The 21,886-nt window shown below is 30.1% G+C and overlaps 11 protein-coding genes across 11 annotated transcripts, besides 9 other annotated features; 6 read left to right on the top strand and 5 right to left on the bottom strand.

The window, feature by feature from the left end:
• Window positions 1–106: 106 nt before the first annotated feature.
• Window positions 107–700, top strand: CMU_010840 (uncharacterized protein; the record flags this gene model as incomplete). Its single annotated transcript, XM_002142449.1, has 2 exons — window positions 107–217; window positions 272–700. The coding sequence occupies 2 exons, from the start codon at window positions 107–109 to the stop codon at window positions 698–700; spliced, it is 540 nt and encodes a 179-aa protein (XP_002142485.1).
• A 359-nt stretch (window positions 701–1,059) lies between these two features.
• CMU_010830 (protein kinase domain-containing protein) lies at window positions 1,060–2,889 on the top strand (the record flags this gene model as incomplete). The annotated part of the gene is made up of 1 exon (XM_002142448.1): window positions 1,060–2,889. The coding sequence occupies one exon, from the start codon at window positions 1,060–1,062 to the stop codon at window positions 2,887–2,889; it is 1,830 nt and encodes a 609-aa protein (XP_002142484.1).
• Window positions 2,890–3,132: 243 nt separating this feature from the next.
• Window positions 3,133–3,825, top strand: CMU_010820 (G-patch domain-containing protein; the record flags this gene model as incomplete). Its single annotated transcript, XM_002142447.1, has 3 exons — window positions 3,133–3,239; window positions 3,301–3,376; window positions 3,493–3,825. 3 exons carry the CDS (start codon window positions 3,133–3,135, stop codon window positions 3,823–3,825), a joined length of 516 nt encoding a protein of 171 aa, XP_002142483.1.
• Window positions 3,701–3,759: a sequence feature (CT-rich).
• Window positions 3,826–4,155: 330 nt separating the features above from the next.
• Window positions 4,156–4,983, top strand: CMU_010810 (uncharacterized protein; the record flags this gene model as incomplete). The annotated part of the gene is made up of 1 exon (XM_002142446.1): window positions 4,156–4,983. The coding sequence occupies one exon, from the start codon at window positions 4,156–4,158 to the stop codon at window positions 4,981–4,983; it is 828 nt and encodes a 275-aa protein (XP_002142482.1).
• Window positions 4,744–4,809: a sequence feature (T-rich).
• Window positions 4,984–5,117: 134 nt separating the features above from the next.
• Window positions 5,118–5,143: a microsatellite.
• Window positions 5,144–5,166: 23 nt separating this feature from the next.
• Window positions 5,167–5,264: a sequence feature (AT_rich).
• Window positions 5,265–5,340: 76 nt separating this feature from the next.
• Window positions 5,341–5,547: a sequence feature (AT_rich).
• A 263-nt stretch (window positions 5,548–5,810) lies between these two features.
• Window positions 5,811–5,903: a sequence feature (AT_rich).
• A 73-nt stretch (window positions 5,904–5,976) lies between these two features.
• Window positions 5,977–6,049: a sequence feature (AT_rich).
• Window positions 6,050–6,188: 139 nt separating this feature from the next.
• Window positions 6,189–6,210: a sequence feature (AT_rich).
• Window positions 6,211–6,514: 304 nt separating this feature from the next.
• On the bottom strand, window positions 6,515–10,702 carry CMU_010800 (E1-E2 ATPase family protein; the record flags this gene model as incomplete). Its single annotated transcript, XM_002142445.1, has 3 exons — window positions 6,515–6,701; window positions 6,770–7,200; window positions 7,511–10,702. The coding sequence occupies 3 exons, from the start codon at window positions 10,700–10,702 to the stop codon at window positions 6,515–6,517; spliced, it is 3,810 nt and encodes a 1,269-aa protein (XP_002142481.1).
• Window positions 10,310–10,350: a sequence feature (AT_rich).
• A 598-nt stretch (window positions 10,703–11,300) lies between the features above and the next one.
• CMU_010790 (uncharacterized protein) lies at window positions 11,301–11,669 on the top strand (the record flags this gene model as incomplete). The annotated part of the gene is made up of 1 exon (XM_002142444.1): window positions 11,301–11,669. One exon carries the CDS (start codon window positions 11,301–11,303, stop codon window positions 11,667–11,669), a length of 369 nt encoding a protein of 122 aa, XP_002142480.1.
• A 52-nt stretch (window positions 11,670–11,721) lies between these two features.
• On the bottom strand, window positions 11,722–12,243 carry CMU_010780 (uncharacterized protein; the record flags this gene model as incomplete). The annotated part of the gene is made up of 2 exons (XM_002142443.1): window positions 11,722–11,862; window positions 11,926–12,243. 2 exons carry the CDS (start codon window positions 12,241–12,243, stop codon window positions 11,722–11,724), a joined length of 459 nt encoding a protein of 152 aa, XP_002142479.1.
• A 470-nt stretch (window positions 12,244–12,713) lies between these two features.
• CMU_010770 (uncharacterized protein) lies at window positions 12,714–14,064 on the bottom strand (the record flags this gene model as incomplete). Its single annotated transcript, XM_002142442.1, has 2 exons — window positions 12,714–13,880; window positions 13,966–14,064. 2 exons carry the CDS (start codon window positions 14,062–14,064, stop codon window positions 12,714–12,716), a joined length of 1,266 nt encoding a protein of 421 aa, XP_002142478.1.
• A 1,089-nt stretch (window positions 14,065–15,153) lies between these two features.
• CMU_010760 (uncharacterized protein) lies at window positions 15,154–18,270 on the bottom strand (the record flags this gene model as incomplete). Its single annotated transcript, XM_002142441.1, has 3 exons — window positions 15,154–17,478; window positions 17,619–17,999; window positions 18,121–18,270. The coding sequence occupies 3 exons, from the start codon at window positions 18,268–18,270 to the stop codon at window positions 15,154–15,156; spliced, it is 2,856 nt and encodes a 951-aa protein (XP_002142477.1).
• Window positions 18,271–18,395: 125 nt separating this feature from the next.
• CMU_010750 (DEAD/DEAH box helicase family protein) lies at window positions 18,396–20,012 on the top strand (the record flags this gene model as incomplete). The annotated part of the gene is made up of 1 exon (XM_002142440.1): window positions 18,396–20,012. One exon carries the CDS (start codon window positions 18,396–18,398, stop codon window positions 20,010–20,012), a length of 1,617 nt encoding a protein of 538 aa, XP_002142476.1.
• A 40-nt stretch (window positions 20,013–20,052) lies between these two features.
• On the bottom strand, window positions 20,053–21,759 carry CMU_010740 (uncharacterized protein; the record flags this gene model as incomplete). The annotated part of the gene is made up of 1 exon (XM_002142439.1): window positions 20,053–21,759. The coding sequence occupies one exon, from the start codon at window positions 21,757–21,759 to the stop codon at window positions 20,053–20,055; it is 1,707 nt and encodes a 568-aa protein (XP_002142475.1).
• Window positions 21,760–21,886: the final 127 nt, after the last annotated feature.

Raw genomic sequence — 21,886 nt, 5'->3', positions numbered from 1 at the left:
GTATTATTGAAATTTTGTGATTATACTATTATCCAAGATTATCCATGTATCTTTATGCCATTGAAGTATTATATATTAGTTGTCACATCGATTCCACAAGTTGGCAATGTCAGACTTTGTACTAAGCCCGGAATCATACAATTCTTCCCATTCAATACTATGTGAATCTTCACAGGAATCAAATATAGATACGTTACAAGATACTCTTAACGAAAAGGTAAGTCCAAATTTTTCCACTTATTTGGACCTGTACTAATCTGATTTATTCTAGATATTCCTTATTGACACATACTCTACAAATATATGGTTTAGTAGCCAGAATGACGAAACAAAAATACTAAATATCAGAGAGAGAAGCATGAATTCTAGTAGTACTCTAGCAGGTTGGGAACCTATCCCTTCAGTCTTAAATTCGGAAGATAAGATTAACAGAATACTTGAGATTAGTGACTCAGCAATTCCATCAATGAAACTAGCAGATATTATTAAACAAAAATTACACCTATCTGAATCTAGATCTAGTTCACAAAGTGATTATGGGACTCCAAAGGATATAATTATAGACGAAGATGCTAACTTCCTCAGTGAGTTAGTAGAGGAGCTTACAAAATGTTCTTTCCTTCCAGAAGTCAGTGAATCCTTAACTCAGGGAGAAATAGATGGAATTAAGGATATACTAAGCCAAGAATATCCAATTTAAATTTAATAGAGATATTTCAATATAATGATCAATCTTTGTAAATATTTACTGAGCAGCTGTTGGACCTATTACTAATATAGTTATAGGCACTAAATATCTTACCAATATATTGATATGAATAGTAGATTATATAATATCACAATTGTTTCCAAAGTAGCTGAGGTATTATGTTATTTGCTTAAAGGAGTCTTATTGCTTTTAGTTATTTATGCCGCTGGCGGTGTAAAGGATAGTAAACTCTAATAGGTTCGGGAGTGATATAAGAGACACTGGGAAGAGGTTTGAGGAAGCTGAAGAACATTTTTGGGTACTAAAAAGTGCTCATAGGTGTACTAATAAAAGTTTAATATGCTTAATTTATGACTAACTCCGAACTTTGTGAGGATCTATATAATTCAACCGACAATGGTAGGATTGGTGACGTAAGACATTATAAAAGAAACAACATGTTGCAAAACTCCCATAATTCTCTAATATATTGTGAAAAAGATAGAAACCGGAAGTATAATGCTTTAAGAAATAATGTACAGATTAGACATAGGAATGTAAATATATATAGTAATCAAAAAGATAGACAAGACCTCTATACCTGTGATCATATACAAATACTTGAAGGACCAGCTCAATATTTTGAGGGGAAGTACAACTCATCTGAAATTACCACATATAGGAGAGATACTGATATACAACTGAAGAGACGCAGGATGGGTCAAAATAGAGGTCATTTTTACTCGAATAACAGGAAATATGACTTTTCAAATTCAGATGATTATCTAACTCACTACACTATATCACCCGATAAGTATGGTTATCGAGAGTCACAAGAGAACTTTTTAATAAAAGGATATGAGAATAATAGGTATCATTTTGTAGATGGCAATCATCGGTATATTTATAACAGAGGTTACTATGGCAACATAGAAAATAAGGCACACTATGACAGTCTTAACTCATCCGAAACTTCTTCTGTAAACATAAAAAGGGATAAAAAAAGATATGATATTAAGGCAAGTAATTTTAATGAAGATAATGATGATACAGATCACTTTGTATGGCATGTTGGACAATATTTGACATCAAGGTATCGAGTTATTGGACTAGCCGGAGAAGGTACATTTGGTCGTGTTTTTGAATGTGAAGATTTGAAAAGAAAAAGAAAAGTGGCGATAAAAGTAGTACGGAATGTACAACGTTATACGGAGGCTGCAAAGATAGAAGCTGAAATATTACGTGATATAGCTCTTCATGATGAATTTGGTACATCTTACTGTGTAATACTTCACAATGCATTTCTATACAATAATCATCATATGTGTCTGGTTTTTGAAAAACTTGGTCCAAGTCTATATGATTTCCTTGGTGGAAATTGTGCAAGAGGATTTTTACTTGCGGATATACAAAGTATAGCTGAACAAATGTTATGGGCTTTGGCATTTCTTAGGAAAATGAAACTGACACATACTGACTTGAAATTAGAAAATATATTATTGGTTGAAAGTGGCTATATATGGGTTAATGCACCTAGGCATCCAGGCTCTCTAATTAGAAGACCAATTAGATCTGAAATACGTTTAATAGATTTTGGTTCTGCAACATATGATGATGATTATCACGGAAGTATCATCAATACAAGACAATATAGAGCACCTGAAGTTATATTAGATATTGGATGGGATATGTCTAGTGATATGTGGAGTTTTGGATGTATATTAATGGAACTATATACTGGTGTTTTATTATTTAAAACACATGAACACTTAGAACATTTAGCAATGATGGAAGAGATTATTGGACCTTTTCCTCAATATATGTTTCATACGGCATATATGGGGACTGCAGGCAAGAAATATGTTGTGAAAACTTCTTGCAATCAATGGAAACAATCTAAACCATCGAGTTATAGAAAGGGAAAAAGATCTGACTACTTCAAACAAAGTACCATTCCAACAAATTATACAGAGTCTTGTGATTATGAATATCAATTGTACTGGGAAGAGAGTCATATAAATCCTAGCTCATTTGCAAGAGTACAGAGATGCCAACCTATTGAAGATTATATACACCCCAAACATAAAGTATTTGCATCATTCGTTCGTTATATATTAAATTTAGATCCTAAACTACGACCGACCCCTGAAATGGCCCTAAAACACGAATTTTTCAAAACTCAATTCGAAGAGGAGATTTGATAAGTAGTGATATCTGTATTTATGAAACCTCTAGTGTAGGATAGCTCTAATTAACACTTTAGTAGACTTTTTTTATATATCATTTTTCTTTATTCTTCATCCCCAACAATAGTAAGGCGGGTCCGCTTATATTTAGATAGAAATATTGGAGAGGGATTCTTTTAAACCTATTGGGTAGCTTTAAATTTACTTCTAAGAACTCGATATTTTGTTATTATCTATAAAGTTACCTATAGTTTTGTAATGTCTCAGAAGTATTATGATAAATTAAGTAAGGGTAATGGGATATCTAATAAGCAATTTACATCAGGAATAGGATTAAGCCTACTACAAAAAATGGGATGGACTGAGTAAGTTAAACCCTCTATTTTCCTGAAGTATTTATTAAGTGATTTATATTTATTTAAAAAGAGGAAGAGGTTTAGGTAAGGATGAAGTAGGTATAGTAGAATGTATTCAAATAAAGAAGAAACATGATAACTTAGGGGTAAGCCAACAGAAAATGAAAGAAAAAAGATTGATTAAACTCTTTTATTCTTAACATCATAAAAGCCACTTTTTTCAAACTATGATGTTCTGTATGATATATTATTAACTATGTAGATTGGTGCTAAAGATATAAAGTCAGATATGTCTTATTGGTCTGAATGGTGGAAGGAAACATATAATAGTGTTGCACGAGAATTATCACATTTAAGTCCTCATGAGTCAATATCTGGATCTGAGTCTAACAGTGATACAGGTGAAATATATAGAACTACAAAAAGTCCTCGATACACTAAGATATCTCATTATCAGATACTTCAGTCTCAAATGAAGAAAGAAGAGAATACAAAGAGGAAAGAGAAAAAAAAAGATAGACTAAAAGAAGACACTGATTTTAAAAAAGTGTATAAAAAAAAAAAGAGTTCAAAGAAGGAATCTAAGGATTCTTAACTAAGAAGCCAAATAGCTTCCTATATGTAGATTATTTGGGAAAACGGAATATTTATATACACTATCTTCAATTATTTATGAAACTACATTATTTCATGTCTTACTTTTTTATTTTTTATTAAGGTATATAATACTTAACAGCCTGTTTTACTTTTTTTATTGCAATAAGGCGAAATTTCAATTTCTCACACCTCTGTGGCGCTGATTATTCTATTAGCCTCCTGGCTTCTTATGTGTGTAAAACTGCTATAGACATTCTAATTTCCTTTACAAAAGTTATAAATAGCCACTAATATTAATACTATATTATAAATTACCTAAATTATATAGATGAGTAATAAGCTTTTAGATTTTAATGAAGATCCCTTTGATGTAGACTCATTCCAAGAAAATTTTACCTCAGCTCCTAGCATGGCTCAAACTGATACTAACTTAAATATAATAGATGGATTAGACAATAAACTTGAACAGAATGTGGACATACATTCAATGAATGTTAGTGGGAAGAATAATTATAATGAAGATTTAAGTTATGTTGCTAATGAATCTCTATATAACAAGTTAGATGAAATTAAAACAAACATGGAGATAAGTTTAAAGTCAAAATTTACTTATCAATCAAAACAACTTTATGTATTAGAAAATAGAATTGAAAATATTGAAAGGAAATTAGATGAATTTATTAACTTATTTCAGAACAGACTAAAATATTCTGTTCAACAACAAGCACAATCACGTTTAGGATTTAACAGTAATCAAGGCAATCAATTATTCAGTAATAATGTAAAAAACTCATCACTAAAATCTCAAACTTCTACAATAGGTGTAAATGATGAATTTATAAATAATAGAAAAAATGAAGAAATTATTAAGATAAACCAAAGGGAAACTGAAAAACGTGCTGAAATTGATAGATTAAGAAAAATAGAAATAGAAAGGAAACGAAAAGAAGAAGAAGAAAGAAGAAAAATTGAGGAGGAAAGATGTAGACAAATTGAGGAATTTGAAAAAAGATCCAAATTAGATCAAAAGAGGAAAGAAATAATGAATTCTTTATTTACAACCACTAATAGTAATAATGCAACAAAAGATAAAAAACCAAGTTTATTTGGAGATGATCCTGGAAATAAACTTAGAAATTCTTTATTTGATGATTAAGTTTTAGTAATAAGTGTTTATCTTATATTTTGTTAGTTTTATTTGACTAATACTTTTAACTATACATACATCATTTTTAAATAAAACTGTATAAAGATATAAATAATAGAAAAGAATACAATGAATTCTTTATAATATATATATATATATATATATATATTTACTAAAATGAATTTCATCATCTTTATTTATAAATATCTAACTTCTTATATAATTTTAAATATTGTACTTATTATTTTAAGTAATCTTTATATAATTGCAAATTTTATTCAATAAATATTGAATTACTATTTGTAATATTGTGAATCTATTAGTATAATGCTAATATTTATGGAAAATACTAATATACTATAGTACAAATATATTTTTAAAATATAGTATAAATATATTTAATATTTTTTTTACAAGCCAATATCTATTAGATTTTTATTCTATTTTATCTTTATACTTGCAAATAATGTTAAATTTTTCTCGAATATATTAATTAAATTATATATAATTTAAATATGTCTTATTTATTAAGATAAATATTAATATAATAAGTAATTTTTTATTAGTATTATAGTCTATTATATATCTAAGACAATAAAAAGTTACACGCTCTGCTTTTTATAATTATTCTCGAAAATTTACACCTTCAAAATTATACTCATTTATTTCTAAGTATCCTGTTACTTGATAAAGGCCCTGTAGTTGACATATAATGAAGCAACTTATAAACTAATCTTTTATAATATATAATTAAAGTTCAAATATAAAAGTGGATTACTTCTTTGAGGCATTCTTACTTATAAACTCTATTTTTCAACTAATCCTTACATCATCTCAATATTTTACTATAAACATTTTTATAATAGTGTATTTAAAAATTATAAGAATCAGTTTTAATTATAAAATTGAGAATAATTTTATGAATATAAGGTTATGAATTTCTCTGATTTAAAGTTTGAAGTTTGGTTACCTCAGATTACCATGGAAGACTTTAAGTTAACCATATAATATTAAAGTTTAAAATATGAACTATGAATCAAATATATAATAAATTATATGTTTAAAGAAAAAATATCTATAGATATAATGGAAGATTTTATTTTGATGTTAGTACAAATACCCCAGAATCTTATATTAATACTTCTAGGTAGTTAATAATTAAACAATGTGATTTGCAACTGTAACTTGACTGAGGTTAATAGTTTGGACGAATCTAAATTTATATTAAATATATATGATTCAATATAGTAACAAATTGCCTAGTTATTTCAATTCACACATTGTATAAAATAATAATGAGATAAACTTAGATGTTTAAGTTTTAGATATTCCATCCCAATCTAAATGTTTGTAGCCTATTTGTACTCTTTAACTTAGTTGTTATAACTTGTATAAATATAAAAATTAGCTTTAATAGATTATTAGATTATACATACATTAATTCAAGTATAAGCATAGATCTTAGAGTCTGTACACTTAATTATATTTAACTAGTGAAAAGAAAAAACCTTTTTTAAAACACTTTAGAACCTAAAAAAATCTACATATAGAAATATAGTGACAAACTTGATAGAATTATTATAACTGAGCTTAACATCATTAATAATGATGCAGCTACTGGAGGAATGACAACACGTGGATAAAGTATACCAGCTGCTAAAGGTATTGCTACAATATTAAATACAAGTGCCCAAGTTAAATTACTTCTTATTATTTTGTGCGTCTCCCTACATATTTAGTATCAAAAGTTGGTTATAAACCCTTTTAAGAGAAATATCTGCATTGTGTCACTTACCTTGCTAGTTTTAAAAGAAATAAAAGTCCATATTGATAGTTTGATAATATTACTATATCGGCACTTGAAAAATCACTTAGACCCTCCTTGCCTAATAAAATACCGATATCAGCTGCGAGTAAACCTGCTGAGTCATTAATTCCATCACCAACCATCATAACAGGATTGTGACTTCTTTTTTTCACGGTAACTCTTTTTGCTGTATCATCGCATGTAATCTTAAAGCTTGAGGTATTTATATATGAACCTGCTTCAAATCTCTTAGTATTGCCATTAAGGGAATAATTATCACAGTTATTAACTTCCTCATATGATTGCTTTACCTTATTCATTATGTGAGCAACTCTAGGATCTAGCTTAAGGTCTTCTACCAAGCACAACTTATCTCCTGGTAGTGCATGACTCATTACTCTTTCTATGTCAATCCCAACCTAAAAACAGAATTTAATAAATTAAAATGTAAAAGATATTTGTATTAAAGCTTAAATCTAACAAGCAAATCTTTCAAATTTTTAGCTCTGTCTATGATACTCTTCTAGATCTTATAAAACCTAATGTATTTTTGACTGCTCTCTTTGAATAGTAAATTATATCACAAAATCAAGAAATAAGTAGCTAGAATTATCAATATTATAAGATATTTGCTATCTTTGCTTTATAGAAAGTTATGTGAATGTTGTATTGCTGCTTTTTTTTTCTTGAATTTTTAAGCTATCTAGTATAGAAATATCAAAAACTTACCTTTAATGCAATTGCTTCTGCTGTACACTTTGAGTCTCCCGTACAAAGCCAAATGTTGTCACTAATCTTATCCTTAACATAGTTTATACACTCTATAGCACCATTCATATGTTCATCCAACAAAGCAACAGATCCTATTAATACTAATTTGTCTTTATTACTATATAGATCATCAACTGGACAGAAAGGTTCATTATATCCTTCATCAATGAATATATATACAACTGTTGCACCTTGATTTGTCCAAAATTCATACCAATTCTCTAAATTAGCATAAGATTTCTCAGTTACCATGCAATCTGAATTAGCATCTGTACCTTTAATAGTTGCTTTAACTATTGGATACTCAAAGAGTGTTGTGCTGCAATTATTTGTAAGTATTAGTTTGACATTTTCAACAATAGAAACGATTCCCCTTCCGGGGAAGTATTTGTACCACTTTGGTTGAGTAAATTTAGCCAATTTATCACCATTTTTATCTAGAAGAATACTTGCTGCGTATGAGCGTAATGCGCTGCCAATCGGATGGCTACTATTGTACTCTGCGCTTCCAATTAGCCACCATAACATTTGGTGACACTCAGTATCTGTGGTATATTTTGGATATTTATGATTTACTTTTTTAGGAATAAAGTATATATCAGATTGAGGAAGTATATTTGATTTCTCTGTAATGTTAAACCCTTCAATTTTTTGTATGGTTTCACTTAGGTAACAATTTACTATACAGGATATTACCTGAGCCTTGCCATTTGTAAGTGTCCCAGTTTTATCAAAAACAACAGATTTAATTTTTAATATTGAATCAAATATATGGGGTGATTGTACTAGTATATCATTATTTAATGCTTTTATAGTCGATATTAATGTTACAATCGGAATTGTAATTCCAATTGCACAAGGGCAAGAAATAGCCATAACAGAAAGTGCAAAGTGCATTCCAAACATTATTTTCGATCCTATTGGAAATTTTTTAAATATACTGATGTATTCATCACGTAGATCTATGCGATCTAAAGTTATCATATATGTAGGATCAACTATATCATAATATGCCAGAGTAAACCACACTATGAAACAACACAAAGCAAATAAAAAGACTGATGGAACAAAAAATAATGCTAATTTATCAATTGATGATGGTAATGGTACATAATTTTCTTTGGCATTTCTTTTTAGTGCTTCAATTTTACCTAAAGTACTTTCTGTACCTATAGATCTAACGTGTAGTATGATTTTTCCTTGAATAATTTTACTTCCTGCTAAAACTGAATTTCCATATAATTTTTCAATGTACCTCGATTCTCCTGTAATTACTGACTCATTGACTGTTACTGCATCAACTGACAAGTTTATTCCATCATAAGGAATAATATCATTTTCTGAAAGCAGAATAATATCTCCCAGTTCAACTAACTGAACATCTATCATATTGTTAAGATTTAGCTGATCATTCTGATAAAAAACATCATTAATATCACTCATATAGTCTTCTGTGGAGTATGAAGATTTCTCTATAGAACAAAGAAAATTTGTGAAGTAATTCTTGTATACAGATTCATAAATCATAGTGTTCAAATCCAAAATATTCACAATTTGTGGAGTACTAACACTCTCTGTATTATTCAAAATTTTATATACTAATAACTTTGCACGGATTTCCAAAATTTTCCCAAATAAGCTAATTGTAGTAAGCAAACAAGCTGTATCTAGAAAATGTGGAAATTTCTCGGTAGATTGGTTTGTTTCAAGCTCAGAGTGTGATATGTCATTATTTATACTTGAATAATCGTAGTATTTGCTATAAATAGTTACCATTATAATATATAGGGCCATTATTACTGAGTATAAAAAGGAAGTATTCATACTTATAGATATTAATACTTCCATTGAAGGTACTCCAGAAATAATACACTGAAACGCTTTTTTATTAAATGCGTGACCACATATATAAACTACTGGAGTAACAAGAAACATAGTAAATAAATAATTCCAAGGTATACCTGGTACCATTGACATAGATGAAAGAGAATCAATAGATGAAATGGATAAGGTACGAATTATTGTATTTAAAATATCTGTATTGTTGAGCCAACTCATCGAAATTACAATGATTGATATGAGTAGAGAAACGGAAAAGTTTCTAAAATAGTACCATAGTCGTTTATTTAGTTTACTTCTTAAGTGTTCATATTCATTGTTTATACTATTGGAAGGTAGGATAGTGTAATGTATAAACTTCACTATCATATCATTAAAATATATATCTTCAGATTTATTTAACCTAAGTATATTATTGATATATACAAATAAATCTTTTCCACTAAGGAAATATGGATTATATGATATAAATATACTGAATGATATAAAATTAGAGCAACTTACATGATCTTTTCCAGTTTTCTGCTCACTCACTGTAAAATCATATATCCCAAACAGATCATATAAATAAGATGAAATAACCGAATTTATATAATTTAAAAGTAGTTTATCTTTTGATTTTTTTGTATACTTAGATATAATCTTTGCAAATAAGGTCTTTTCAAAACTCTCTATCTTGAAGGTGTACTTCAAATTTAATTGAGATCTACAGTTCCAGTAACTCTCTTCAAATGAACCACTAAACATTACAAATGAACCACAGGATAAATTGCATTTTCTTATTATTTCATCTAACTGTAATTCCTTGCTATTGTATAAAATTAGCATCTTAGACCACTTTTTATATGAAAAAATATTTATTATCCCTTTGCAGTTATAGAGCCGTTCAACTATATTATCAATTTCGTTTTCTGTAACTATTTTTAACTTTATTATACTTATAATATTAAAATTTATTTCATTAAACATTTGTGCATTTGGTTTAGTCAATTGAATGCTATCAAACTTAGACTTGCTACATGTAACATCGATGATGCCATCATCTACTTTATAATCAGTTCTATTGTAATTTATAAAGTGATTTGGAATTATTTGTGCTTCAAATCCAGCATTCGTTATCAACTTAAGAATTTCATCTACTTTATGAGCCTTTGGTATTTCACTAAGCAAGATCTTCACTTTTCCTGTAAGAATATTTACTTGTGCATCTTTTATTTCTGATACTTTTAACAACAAATTACGTATTGCTGATGAGCAAGACAAGCATGTCATTCCTGTTATATTTAAATCTAATGAATAATCAGTATCCATCTGTTACTTCAATTTTTTTTGTTTTATTATATTATTCACTAATAGGCAAGCTTGAAAAAAAAAATTTTATAGGTTATTTCTAAATCTAGATATTAAATAGGACCCCCAAAAACGGTAATCACGCGTTATCTGATATCTTGATAATATTTTGCAAACGCATGCATGGTCAGAAGAATACAAGATACCAAATACATTGCATGTGTATATAAGATGCGGTATTGCAATGCTCCCCACTGATCAGTATATGTGCAATAGGATATTTCTTGTATGGATTCACTAAGTAATTAATTATTTAGACTTGTTTCATACTGAGGCGTATAGACTCAATACATAGCTATAAATACCAAAGCTCTTGTGATATATTTTCATTACTTTTACTTTAACTATAAATGAAGCCTCTTTAGCTATGAGGAATTCACAGCGCCAAAAGTACTTAAAATTTTGTATTTTTTTGTTAGTACTGAATATAGTATTTTTACAAAAGCTTAGACAAACATTATAGATAATAAGAAACAAAAGTATTTCTACAAATTTCAGCTTCATCCAATAGGATACTATGTATTATTGATAAATTCATAGCTTGCGTAGTAAGAATGAAATGAAAAGGAATAGAGAAAATTCCGATAATACACTAGATGAAAGTAATATCTTGAAAAGAAGAGATAACAATATTGATATGGATAGTAGAAAGCAGCACACATTTTGGATATTATCGCAAGCTCAAAAGAATTTGACATTTATAACTCGATCATTCTGTTATTTGTGTAACAGAAAGCTTAATACTTCAACTCCAAGAAATAATGGGAACTCCATTAAGAAAATAAAACTTTTGTGTACATATTGTAATCGGAGTACATGTGATAATGAGGGATGCTTACTAAATGAATGTGGAATATGTAATGTAGCAATTTGTGCACTGTGCTCCACATGTACCCACAGAGACTTAATAATATGTCCTAATTGCTAAGTTGTATATTTGCAGTATTATATACTTCTTTCCTACATTATGAGTAATTGGTCTATATATTTATGTGTGGCCTTTTATCAAAAATAATTTTGTAGTGTATTGTCCCATATATCCTTAAGGGAAGTAAGTCTTGAATTAACTTACTGTCAGTACAATTCCCTAATAGTGCAAGAGGTTTCTTAAGTTTCTCCACCTATAGAATAATTTAACAACAGATGTGCTCAATTAGCAACATTTTTTGTCAATTTTAGCTTACCTTTCCTTGTAGTTTATGAAAGCCAATATGTATCTCGAAGCAGTTATTATTAGTAAATGTATACTCTAACCATGAACTGTGGGATTTCGTAGCCATTTTTTTGATATTAAAGTAATCTACGACTTTCCCCATTATATTACCATCTAGTTTTTGTGTATATATGCTAGATTCTAAAGTACCATCTTCATTCAGTCTAGATACTGAAAGTGAACCTTGGAATTCCAATAAGAATAACTCATATTGTCCATCATTGGACAAGGATTCATCTTTATTAAAAATTACAGGGACAGATAAGATCTTGTTTTCAATTTTATTCATGGTTAAGCTAGACACTATCAGTACTTTATTACTAAATTGGAATTAATTATATTGGAGGTAGAAACAGTAATTTGCAAAAGTACCGCTAAATGAGTGTATGCAAAATCTACATAAAGTCCTAAAAGAGGCTTTTATACAGTATTGTATATGAACCTAGATTTTTCTAAACTAATAGTAAACTTTAGTCATTTATAATTGAGTAGGTATTATATAAATAACTAATAAGTAGTTTCCTATACAAATCCCAAGTTCTAAAATATTCCAATCTGTCTTGTAACAGGTTCCTAGATATAAGTAACAAATTACCTGGCTTTCAGATATCAATTATAAGTAGCAATATTAAGGCATACATTTCTAAGAAAGTATTTATATATTTAATTTGTATTACTTCAACATGAAACCTCTTAAAGTATTATCCACTTTATTATTTGATTTTTTATATTACAAAATATAAGATCAATCAGAGTGCCTCAAACTAATACTGGAGGTCCATTTTTAGAAGAATGGCTAGGACTTGAAGATACAGGAAGACGGGAGGAACGACTCTTCTTAACTGGAGTTGAAGAAGATGGTCCAACTATGGAAGATAAAAATATATCTTCTGTATCAATTTTATCAGAAAATATACCATGTAAATCTCTTGGTGGGGGACCAAACATTGCCTCCATTGCATTGGCTTCAAAAGATACACCGATAGATGCTGAGTTTATTATTGGTGAATATTGAATATTAGGAGAAACTAATTTTACTCCAATATGAGTACTCCTCAACTTATTTTCAAGACTAGATACATCTGACAACTCAAGATTGTTGCTTTTCTTTTTGGTTAGCAGAATAGAGTCATTTAGTTGTATAGTTGTCTCATTTAAATTTACATCTTGCTTTTTAATATTGGCAATATCTGCATTTGAATCAGGTAATATTATCCTGAGTAACTGAGAAGTGCCCTTAATAATGCGATATTCGACAAATTTTTGGAATAACTGGAAATCTACAATTGATTTTTCTGAAGCTAGATAATCAGCAAAATCTCTTGGGGGTGTACCTGGTGGAGTACCGCCAGTCCTTCCACATAATCCACCAACTCTTTGGTTTGCAGTTGGACTTTCTTTGCCTCCTAATGCTGAATGCCGTTTCCTTATTGATATATCACGTGTCAGTTGTCTAATACCTTCTGCTAGTGTTAGGGGCATTGGGCTAATATCACTACTATTACTAGTACTACCTCCTCTAGTCATAAGGTCACTCCTTAATCTGGACCAGTCGCTACTATCCCAGTAACCTTTCCATCCCCAATCATAAAATGCAAATACTAACTTAAGTCTACAAATACCTGCTGGTGTAGTTGTTGTGTGAGGTGTGGAACGATCTAACAAGCACATTAAGCGCAAAAAGTTTTTTTTATCAATGAAGGGAACTCCCATGACTATTGAACATAGATCATTGCGCTGAAGTGAACTAAAACCACCGCGATTTGAATAGCAGCTTAATCCAGTAACCTTTAGTAGTTCCATTAATTGAAAATTAGACATGAGAATTTGTTTACTATTCTTTTTAATGTCATCTTCACAATGTGATATAAATAGATCTACTACTGCATTAACCTTAGAAATATCCCACTTAACCTCTCTCCATACCTGAAAGACAACATATATGGAGATAAAATAATATTTGTGTAATATAAGCACTAAACATATATTATCCTGTTATATATCCACTTACCTGTTCAAATTCAGTAGGAGATATGATTAGTAAAGGGCATGTGACAGTACCAACTCTAGTCGAAAGAGCAGATAGTTGGCTTCTACTAATATTGCTCATTTATAATAAAGCCATATAAATATGCAGTATAATTTCAAATATTGCAGGGTTACGAAACATAAAGCTTTATATCAGTTCTCTTACCATTATCATTTCTTGTGGGCTTTTAGGTGGGGTTTATTGTGTATTTTAGGCGGGTTAAAATATTTTCAAATTTTCATGCAGCAGACGGTAATGTATCCCTTGCTCCTTTGATATCACTTTGCAACTTGATACCTCTATGTCGATTTCTATTACTTTAATTATGATTCGATACAATACTAGTATTTTGGACTATTCTTTTTGTTAGCTTCTAGTAGTAAAATTTAGGTACTTCTTGTGTGAATGTTTATGCATGTGAGCTATTGAACAAACTGTGTACATACGTCTATAGTGTGCTTAGGATTATGATCATACACCCTATGTACAGCTTTTTGGTATTTCGAGATTTATCTGTAAAATTAGTTCTACGATATTTGCCAATATTTTACGAGATGAAAATATTATTAAACGCCGCTTTAATTATTGCTTTGATAGCTTGTAATTTGCTTGACTTCTCACCAAATAGTGACCTTATGTGCTTAAATAACCGAATGAGTTATTCCTTTAGTCATATAAGGAAACATCGCAATAAGAAAAGAAGGCACAGAAGAAGAAATAGGAAACCAAGAACTAAAGTGAATGATAATTCATAAAGACGTGAGGCTGTTACGAGTAGATAATATTGTATATAATCCTAACATTGCTTTTTTGATAATACAAACTACTTGCAATTATTGATATATTGGGAAGTAAGGTATTTTGTCTATTGGTAGCTATACTACTTTATAGAATAATATATTACAGTTATCTAAAGCTTATATGCAATTACTATTTCTGTATGACATAGCATACTTGTCAAAACTTAGAAAATGCATAAGTAATTTGATCAAGCAAATTGCTCCTTGTTAAATACATTAGCATATATATATATTTATTGCGGTTATTTTGGCTATTCTACTTTAGAAAAACAAAATTGACAAAGTTTCTAATTACTTAAATATTTGATAGGAAACTCATTACTTTAGTAAAATACTTCACAATCTACTCAGGTCTTTTTAAATAAGTATTTTATTCAGTGTTACTTACTACTTCACCTGTAAATATACTGTCTATGATGTCGGCTATCGCACATTTGGAAATTAAAGTAAACCCTTTTGGACAGACAGCTTGTGGAATTGTCTCAATAATAGATATACAATGAGAGTGGTCTATAGGCCCAACTGCATGTCTATAAAGTTTACTATAATTGAATATCTGGTGTATATGGTATGTTGAGTCTATTTTCCCATACTCTCCTGTATAGTAACTAAAGTTCTCATTAGGGCTCTCATACATGAATCTACTATCTGAAATTGCGGGTTTTCTTATATGTCCATACCTATTAAAATAACTGGTTGAACCAGAATAAAAAGTAAACAAATGAGGGAAATGCTTATAGTAAATGTATCTGTTAATACTAGAATATAGAATTTGATTCCTTTTTATTAGGTTTTGGTTTAGATAATAATATCTTACTGATACAGGCCAACTGGCAAACTGAGTTACTGTGCTTTTTTCTATCATTACTTCAGGTGTTTTTGATACTGAAGATATATCGAAATCACTTTTTATAAATTGATATAACTCTTGTCTTTCAAGAAAGTCAGGAGATCGCAAACTAATATTACATAAACCTTTAAGTGTAGAATTATCCTGTGGAACTTGTGACGATTGCTGAGTTAATGCATATAAAACTGATCCTTCATGATCCGTTTCATTTACCTTGTCAGATAAAGAAGAATTACACTTGTTTAAAATAAGACTTTTATTTTTTTCTTCTATAAAGTGAGTTATTTGGCTACTATTTTGACTGTTTATTTGAATATTACAATTTCCATATACTGCAAACTGATCAACTACACTTTCCGGTTGTGTATATTTCCCAATGTTATCTGACTTTATATTCTCATTTATATTATCCATATTCATTAAGCTTAATGTGTGATTCACAAATGCTTGGAAAGTAGGGTCAGTCTCAATTGTAAGATAATATTCCATATTTTTAGCTAAACCTATATGAGGAAGTGGATGAATTGGAACGTTTGTCAAAAAAAAGTGTTGGGGGCCAATGCCTGTTTTAAAAATACTATCAAGCAATGTCCACTGATACCTTTCTGTAGTGCTCCAAACTAGCTTTCTCTTTCCATTCTTGTAATCCTCCGGAAGTACTGGTAAGCGGAATGGGTAGTACAGAGACCTTTTATCCATCATCTTTGGTAATCTTGTTGAGTTTTCAATAGAAGTAGCTTGCTGTATTTCCCCTAAATAAAATATACTTTTACTTTCTTCATTGGGCAGAGGCTTTTGTATCACAATTTGGTTGTCTGCATTGCTATTGTTTAAATGACTTACCAAGTTTTCCATATCTATACTATCTCTATTTGTTTCAAAGTCAATTTTTTTTATAATTCTATCCATGTTACTCAGAATATTGTTTTTGTTATTTGTTTCAGTAATAGCGAAGTCAGTAGCTTCATTCAATATTTTGGGATGTTTCTCTTCTTGTATGACTTCTATATATTTAATAGTACTATTTTCTGGGTTTACTAGATTATCAAAATTTGCTATACTTTTCACAGCAGATGAAGTATTTTTATATAAAGGATTATTCAAAGTATTTGATCTACCATAAGTTAAAATGTTTGAATTATTTGCATTTAGTACTGAATTATCACCAAGCATCGTATTATTATACCTACTGATACCTCTCTGATAGTTTATTATGTCGAGTAATGTATTATTATCAAGCTTCCAGGAAGTTTCAAGCCAAGTTCCACTATTTGATTTATATCTTTCATATAATTCTTGAGTAGGACAAATTAGTGAAGGTACTTCTCTTTTTTGTATTTCACATGAGTAGTTAGAAATATTGACATGTTGCTGAAATGGTATTGGATTAACTTCTTGATGCACTATTTTTGGATCTACGACAATTAATCCATTTCTCAAGAGTCTCCCAGAACACTTTATTGTCCTCGGGAAAAATTTTCTAAATTTACAAATAGCTCTTCCTGAATCCATAGGGTTAGTAGTATCTCCATTTAGAATTTTGGGGAATTCAATGTAGTATCCGGCTGGACATTTAACTATACTAGGTTTTACATTTACCCATGATTTTTCACTGGTAATATCTAAATAGTGATATTCAGGAATGCATTGGGTTAAACCTGAATGTTTTCTTACATTACAACTTGCGATTGTTCTATTAATAATATTTCCTGTAATTAAGTTAGATGACTCAATCTTTAGGTAACCACACCATTTACTGGGAGTTAAATGAAGAAAATTTGGGCATTCATACAATGGGCTTGTTGTATGCTCAGATACACAAACTCCATCAGTCAGTATCCCTTGCTAATTAATACAATAGTAGAATATTGTTAAAGTTAAGGATATATACAAATATTCAATATATTACAAAGAATAGATACCAAATTAAAGATGTCTATAGTATTACACCATAAATTCTGTAGCAGTACTTTGCTAAGACTCACCTCACAATATATTTTCGCTGGTACAATGATACTAGATATACATACTTTTTTATTTCTCAGTGCATACTTTTTTTGAACATCACTCCTTACTTTTTTATCAGTGTTTTTATACCCTAAACGATTATCTGAGCTCTCAATTACAACTTCCTCTAATATATACCCTGGCCTACACTTTGCTATTTTCTCTTGGGCTTGTATCCGTGAGCAAATGAATGTGTTATACTTCTTATTCCACTGTATTAGCTCTGCTTTCGAATCTTTGCAGAGTAAATTGGGGATTTCTACAAATTTTGGTATTGAATTCTGAATAACTTCATCTCTACTTGCTAGAGGGCTACTCCTAATAGTGTTTATCACCACCTCTCTTATTTCCTGCTCATTCTGACAAGTGTTCCATACAGTGAGTATAAGATTGTCTGCTAATTTTATATAAAAATTCCTAATATATAGATTAGTCCAGTACTTTTGTACATTACGGATTGAAGTTGTATAGTAAGCTTACCGATATACAAATGATATCATGTAAATTTTCAGTATTGCAAGAGGTTTCATGGGTAACATTACTAGCAGTTTGGGATAGTATAAGTTCATTAAGAAATGCGATAAGTATAAGGATATAAAAAAAACTTTTTCCAAGCTTAAAACCTTCCATTAACTACTTCTAATACAGGCAAGGCCTACATATGCACGAGCTGAAAGTTATAATAGCATTCGGGATGTGGCGCAACATTGGTTCTTTGCTTGGTGAAGTAAAATATATTTAACTCTAAAATAGGTATGCTTAGATTGGGAGATCTACAAAGGTTAGACGAGTATCAAGGTGACAAAAACTATCTGGAGACTGATAAAATTCAGATAGAGCAGATTAAAAGTTTTTATATTGGACAGAAGAAAAGGAGTAAGGCATTGGAAAGTAGACATAAACGAATTTTCCAATTCGAATGGGATACAAGTGAAGATACCTTGAAAAATGAATCTAATATATTGTATAAAAACCGCTTAAAACCTAATGTGGCAAAGGTCATGAGAATTGAAGATAACCAACCTAGCAATACTGAAGTTAGTGATACTCACTGGAGTTACAAGAAACGAGGGGAGATGACAGCAAGAGACTGGAGGATTTTTCAAGAAGATCACTCAATTAGTACTAGAGGAAGTAATATACCAGATCCAATTCGTAATTGGAATGAATGTGAGGATATTGGGATTCCAACTGAACTTTTAAGCAGTATTAAACATGATAAACCTACAAGCATACAGATGCAGTGTATACCAATAGGTATTCAAATGCGTGACTTAATAGGAATTGCAGAAACGGGAAGTGGAAAGACTTTGGCATTTTTACTTCCTTTACTCTCATATGTCTATAAGTTACCTTTACTAAACTTTGATACTGCTCAGGATGGTCCATATGGCTTGATACTGGCACCTGCGAGGGAATTAGCATTACAAATAGAATTAGAAGCCCAAAAGCTATTGAAGAAAGAAATTGGGATTAGAACTTTGTCAATTGTTGGTGGAAGAAGTGTAGAAAAGCAAGCATTTGAACTACGCAGGGGTGTAGAAATTATAATTGCAACACCTGGGAGAATGCGAGACTGCCTCGAGAAATCACTAACAGTACTGACACAATGCAATTACATAATACTAGATGAGGCCGATCGGATGGTCGATATGGGGTTTGAAGATTGCCTCAATTATATATTGGATCAAATACCCGCGAACTACGAGAGAGGTAGTGAAGAAGGGAATACTAAGATATTGAAAAATAGATATGGATGCAGAAATCACAGAATTACTCAAATGTTTAGTGCTACAATGCAAAGTGAAGTAGAGAAGATTGCTAGGAAGTACTTGAAATTTCCATTGTACGTAACTATTGGAGATATGGGCTCAGGAAAAAAGTCGATACAGCAAATATTAAACTTTATATCAGAAAATAAGAAACAAAGTACTTTAATTAATGTACTAAATAATTATGAATATGCTATACCCCCTATAATAATATTTGTTAATCAGAAAAAGACTGTAGATATAGTGTGCAGGAGTATTGCCTCAAATGGGTTCAAGGTTATTGGTCTTCATGGAGGGAAGATACAAGAACAAAGAGAAAATAATTTGAATTTATTTAGAAATGGGATATATGATATTTTAGTTGCAACTGATGTTGCTGGGAGAGGAATTGACATTGCAAATGTAAACTTAGTTATAAATTATGATGTCCCTTCAACAATTGATACGTATACGCATAGAATAGGACGTACTGGACGAGCTGGAAAGTCTGGGGTAGCAATTTCATTTGTTACACAGCAAGATTCAAATTTATTCTCTGAACTTAAAAAGATTCTCATTTCTACAAACAACATTGTACCTGCTGAACTTAACAACATATAATCTGAACCTTGAGTAATAGCTAGAGTTTTAAAAATGCATCTCATGTTAAGTTTATTAAATTAGTCTTGAAAACTGTATCACTGCCCCATCTTGTTTGTAATATTGAGACTAAGTCTAGTTCATCAGCTGTCTTCTTTTCAGTAACATTGCCATCTTTATGTATAACTGAGTAGTCCTTCAAATCAAGTAGTGTAGCGCATATCAATGTAGTCCCCTTGTTCACCTGACAGTCAAATACGTATAATGTACATGGTAATCTTCGTATATCAGAATCATCTAAAGGGATATTCAAATTGTCAAAGATAAGTGTCTTTAAGTCATTCCATAATAATATTCCACCTGATATATTTTCTTTTAGAACACTATGAAATTCAGGCATGTTAATACTTGACAGGTAACTCTCTACTTGTGTATCCATAATAAAACCAGAGTTTTCCTTATCATATATTTGAAATGATTTCATTAATATTTGATTTAATTGTTCTGAAGGTGATAAAATACATTCTTCGTATGAAAATGAGAAGCTACAACGATAATGATTCTTGTTGCCAATAATCCATATAGGTAGTAATGGATATTTATAATGAAAGCCAACTGTACAATACTGAAATGCTTCATGTTCAGTTAAATATCCTATTATAGATCGTTTTGGTATACCTCTAAGTATTAGTGTTCCATATCCATCTTCATCTAGTACTTTCGTACCATCAAAAACATTTGAAACTGCTTTGCCTACTATCATCAAATTAACTAGTTCTTGGCTACAGTGACCATATAAACCAATTAATGGATTATCTATCATATCTACTTCAGATTGTATTGTATCAACCCCTCGCGTAGCTATAACACTGAACAAAAATGAAAGTAAAGATCCACGCCTTGAAAATATCCCCTTTCTACATCTCTTTAAATAAAATTGATAAACATCAACTATACTCTCAAATTTTCTTATATACATGCTATTTTCCTCCCACAATGATACTAAATTTGACTTTAACTGTATAACTTTGTAGGTACTTGACAGAGATGATTGATATAAAATAATGCATAATGCTTCAATGAATACTCTCCAACAAATTTCCTCATCAATATTATCCATATAATTTAGTAAATTACGAGCATTACATAATGTCCCTGATCTAAAGATTATTTGTTTTAACATATAACCTTGAATAGGAGACAAAATACCACAAGGACCACCATATTGCTGAACTAAGCAAAAATTCATCTTTTCAAATGGCATATTTAGACTATTGTTATTAATAATACCTTCCCCCTTATTGCAAATATTTGTATTTTTTTGAGCATTTAGTTCAAAGGAATGTAATAACCACCTTCTAATATCCTCAGCTTGTGCTAGTGGTCTCGTAGATCCAAATACTATGTTTAATAACTCAAGAACTTCATTAGTAGGTAAATTAGACAACTCTTCATCGAAAGATGGATTATATGTCATATCCTTAGGACTTAGATATAAGAATTCATGGTTTTTATTATTAAACGTAACTTCCGAGACAATTGACTTTAGAAATTCAAGATCATCAGTAGATTTAGTGCTTCCATTTGTTAAGATATTTATAAATTCTCCTTCTATTGACTTCATATACTCTTCAATCTTGTTAAAGTTTGTGTAACTATCATTTAGACTTATACCTATCGGTTCACATGTGGAATCTACTAATGATGATTCCAAGGCGTGTTGCAGATCTACATCCTCATCATCAGCTACAAATGATGGAGTTATCATTGAATACAAATAAAATTATAATATATGTTTAGAATTTTTGGTAATATCTACCTGAATATAATATAACATCTTATAGTCAGTTGTTCCAAATATTTCAGCTGTAAAGTATTCACAATCCCCGCTTATA

Source organism: Cryptosporidium muris, genomic scaffold (genome assembly GCF_000006515.1).
Source record: "Cryptosporidium muris RN66 scf_1106632373469 genomic scaffold, whole genome shotgun sequence".
NCBI lineage: Eukaryota > Apicomplexa > Conoidasida > Eucoccidiorida > Cryptosporidiidae > Cryptosporidium > Cryptosporidium muris.
The sequence above is the reverse complement of the archived record's forward strand: the minus strand, read 5'-3'. Positions and strand labels throughout refer to the sequence as shown.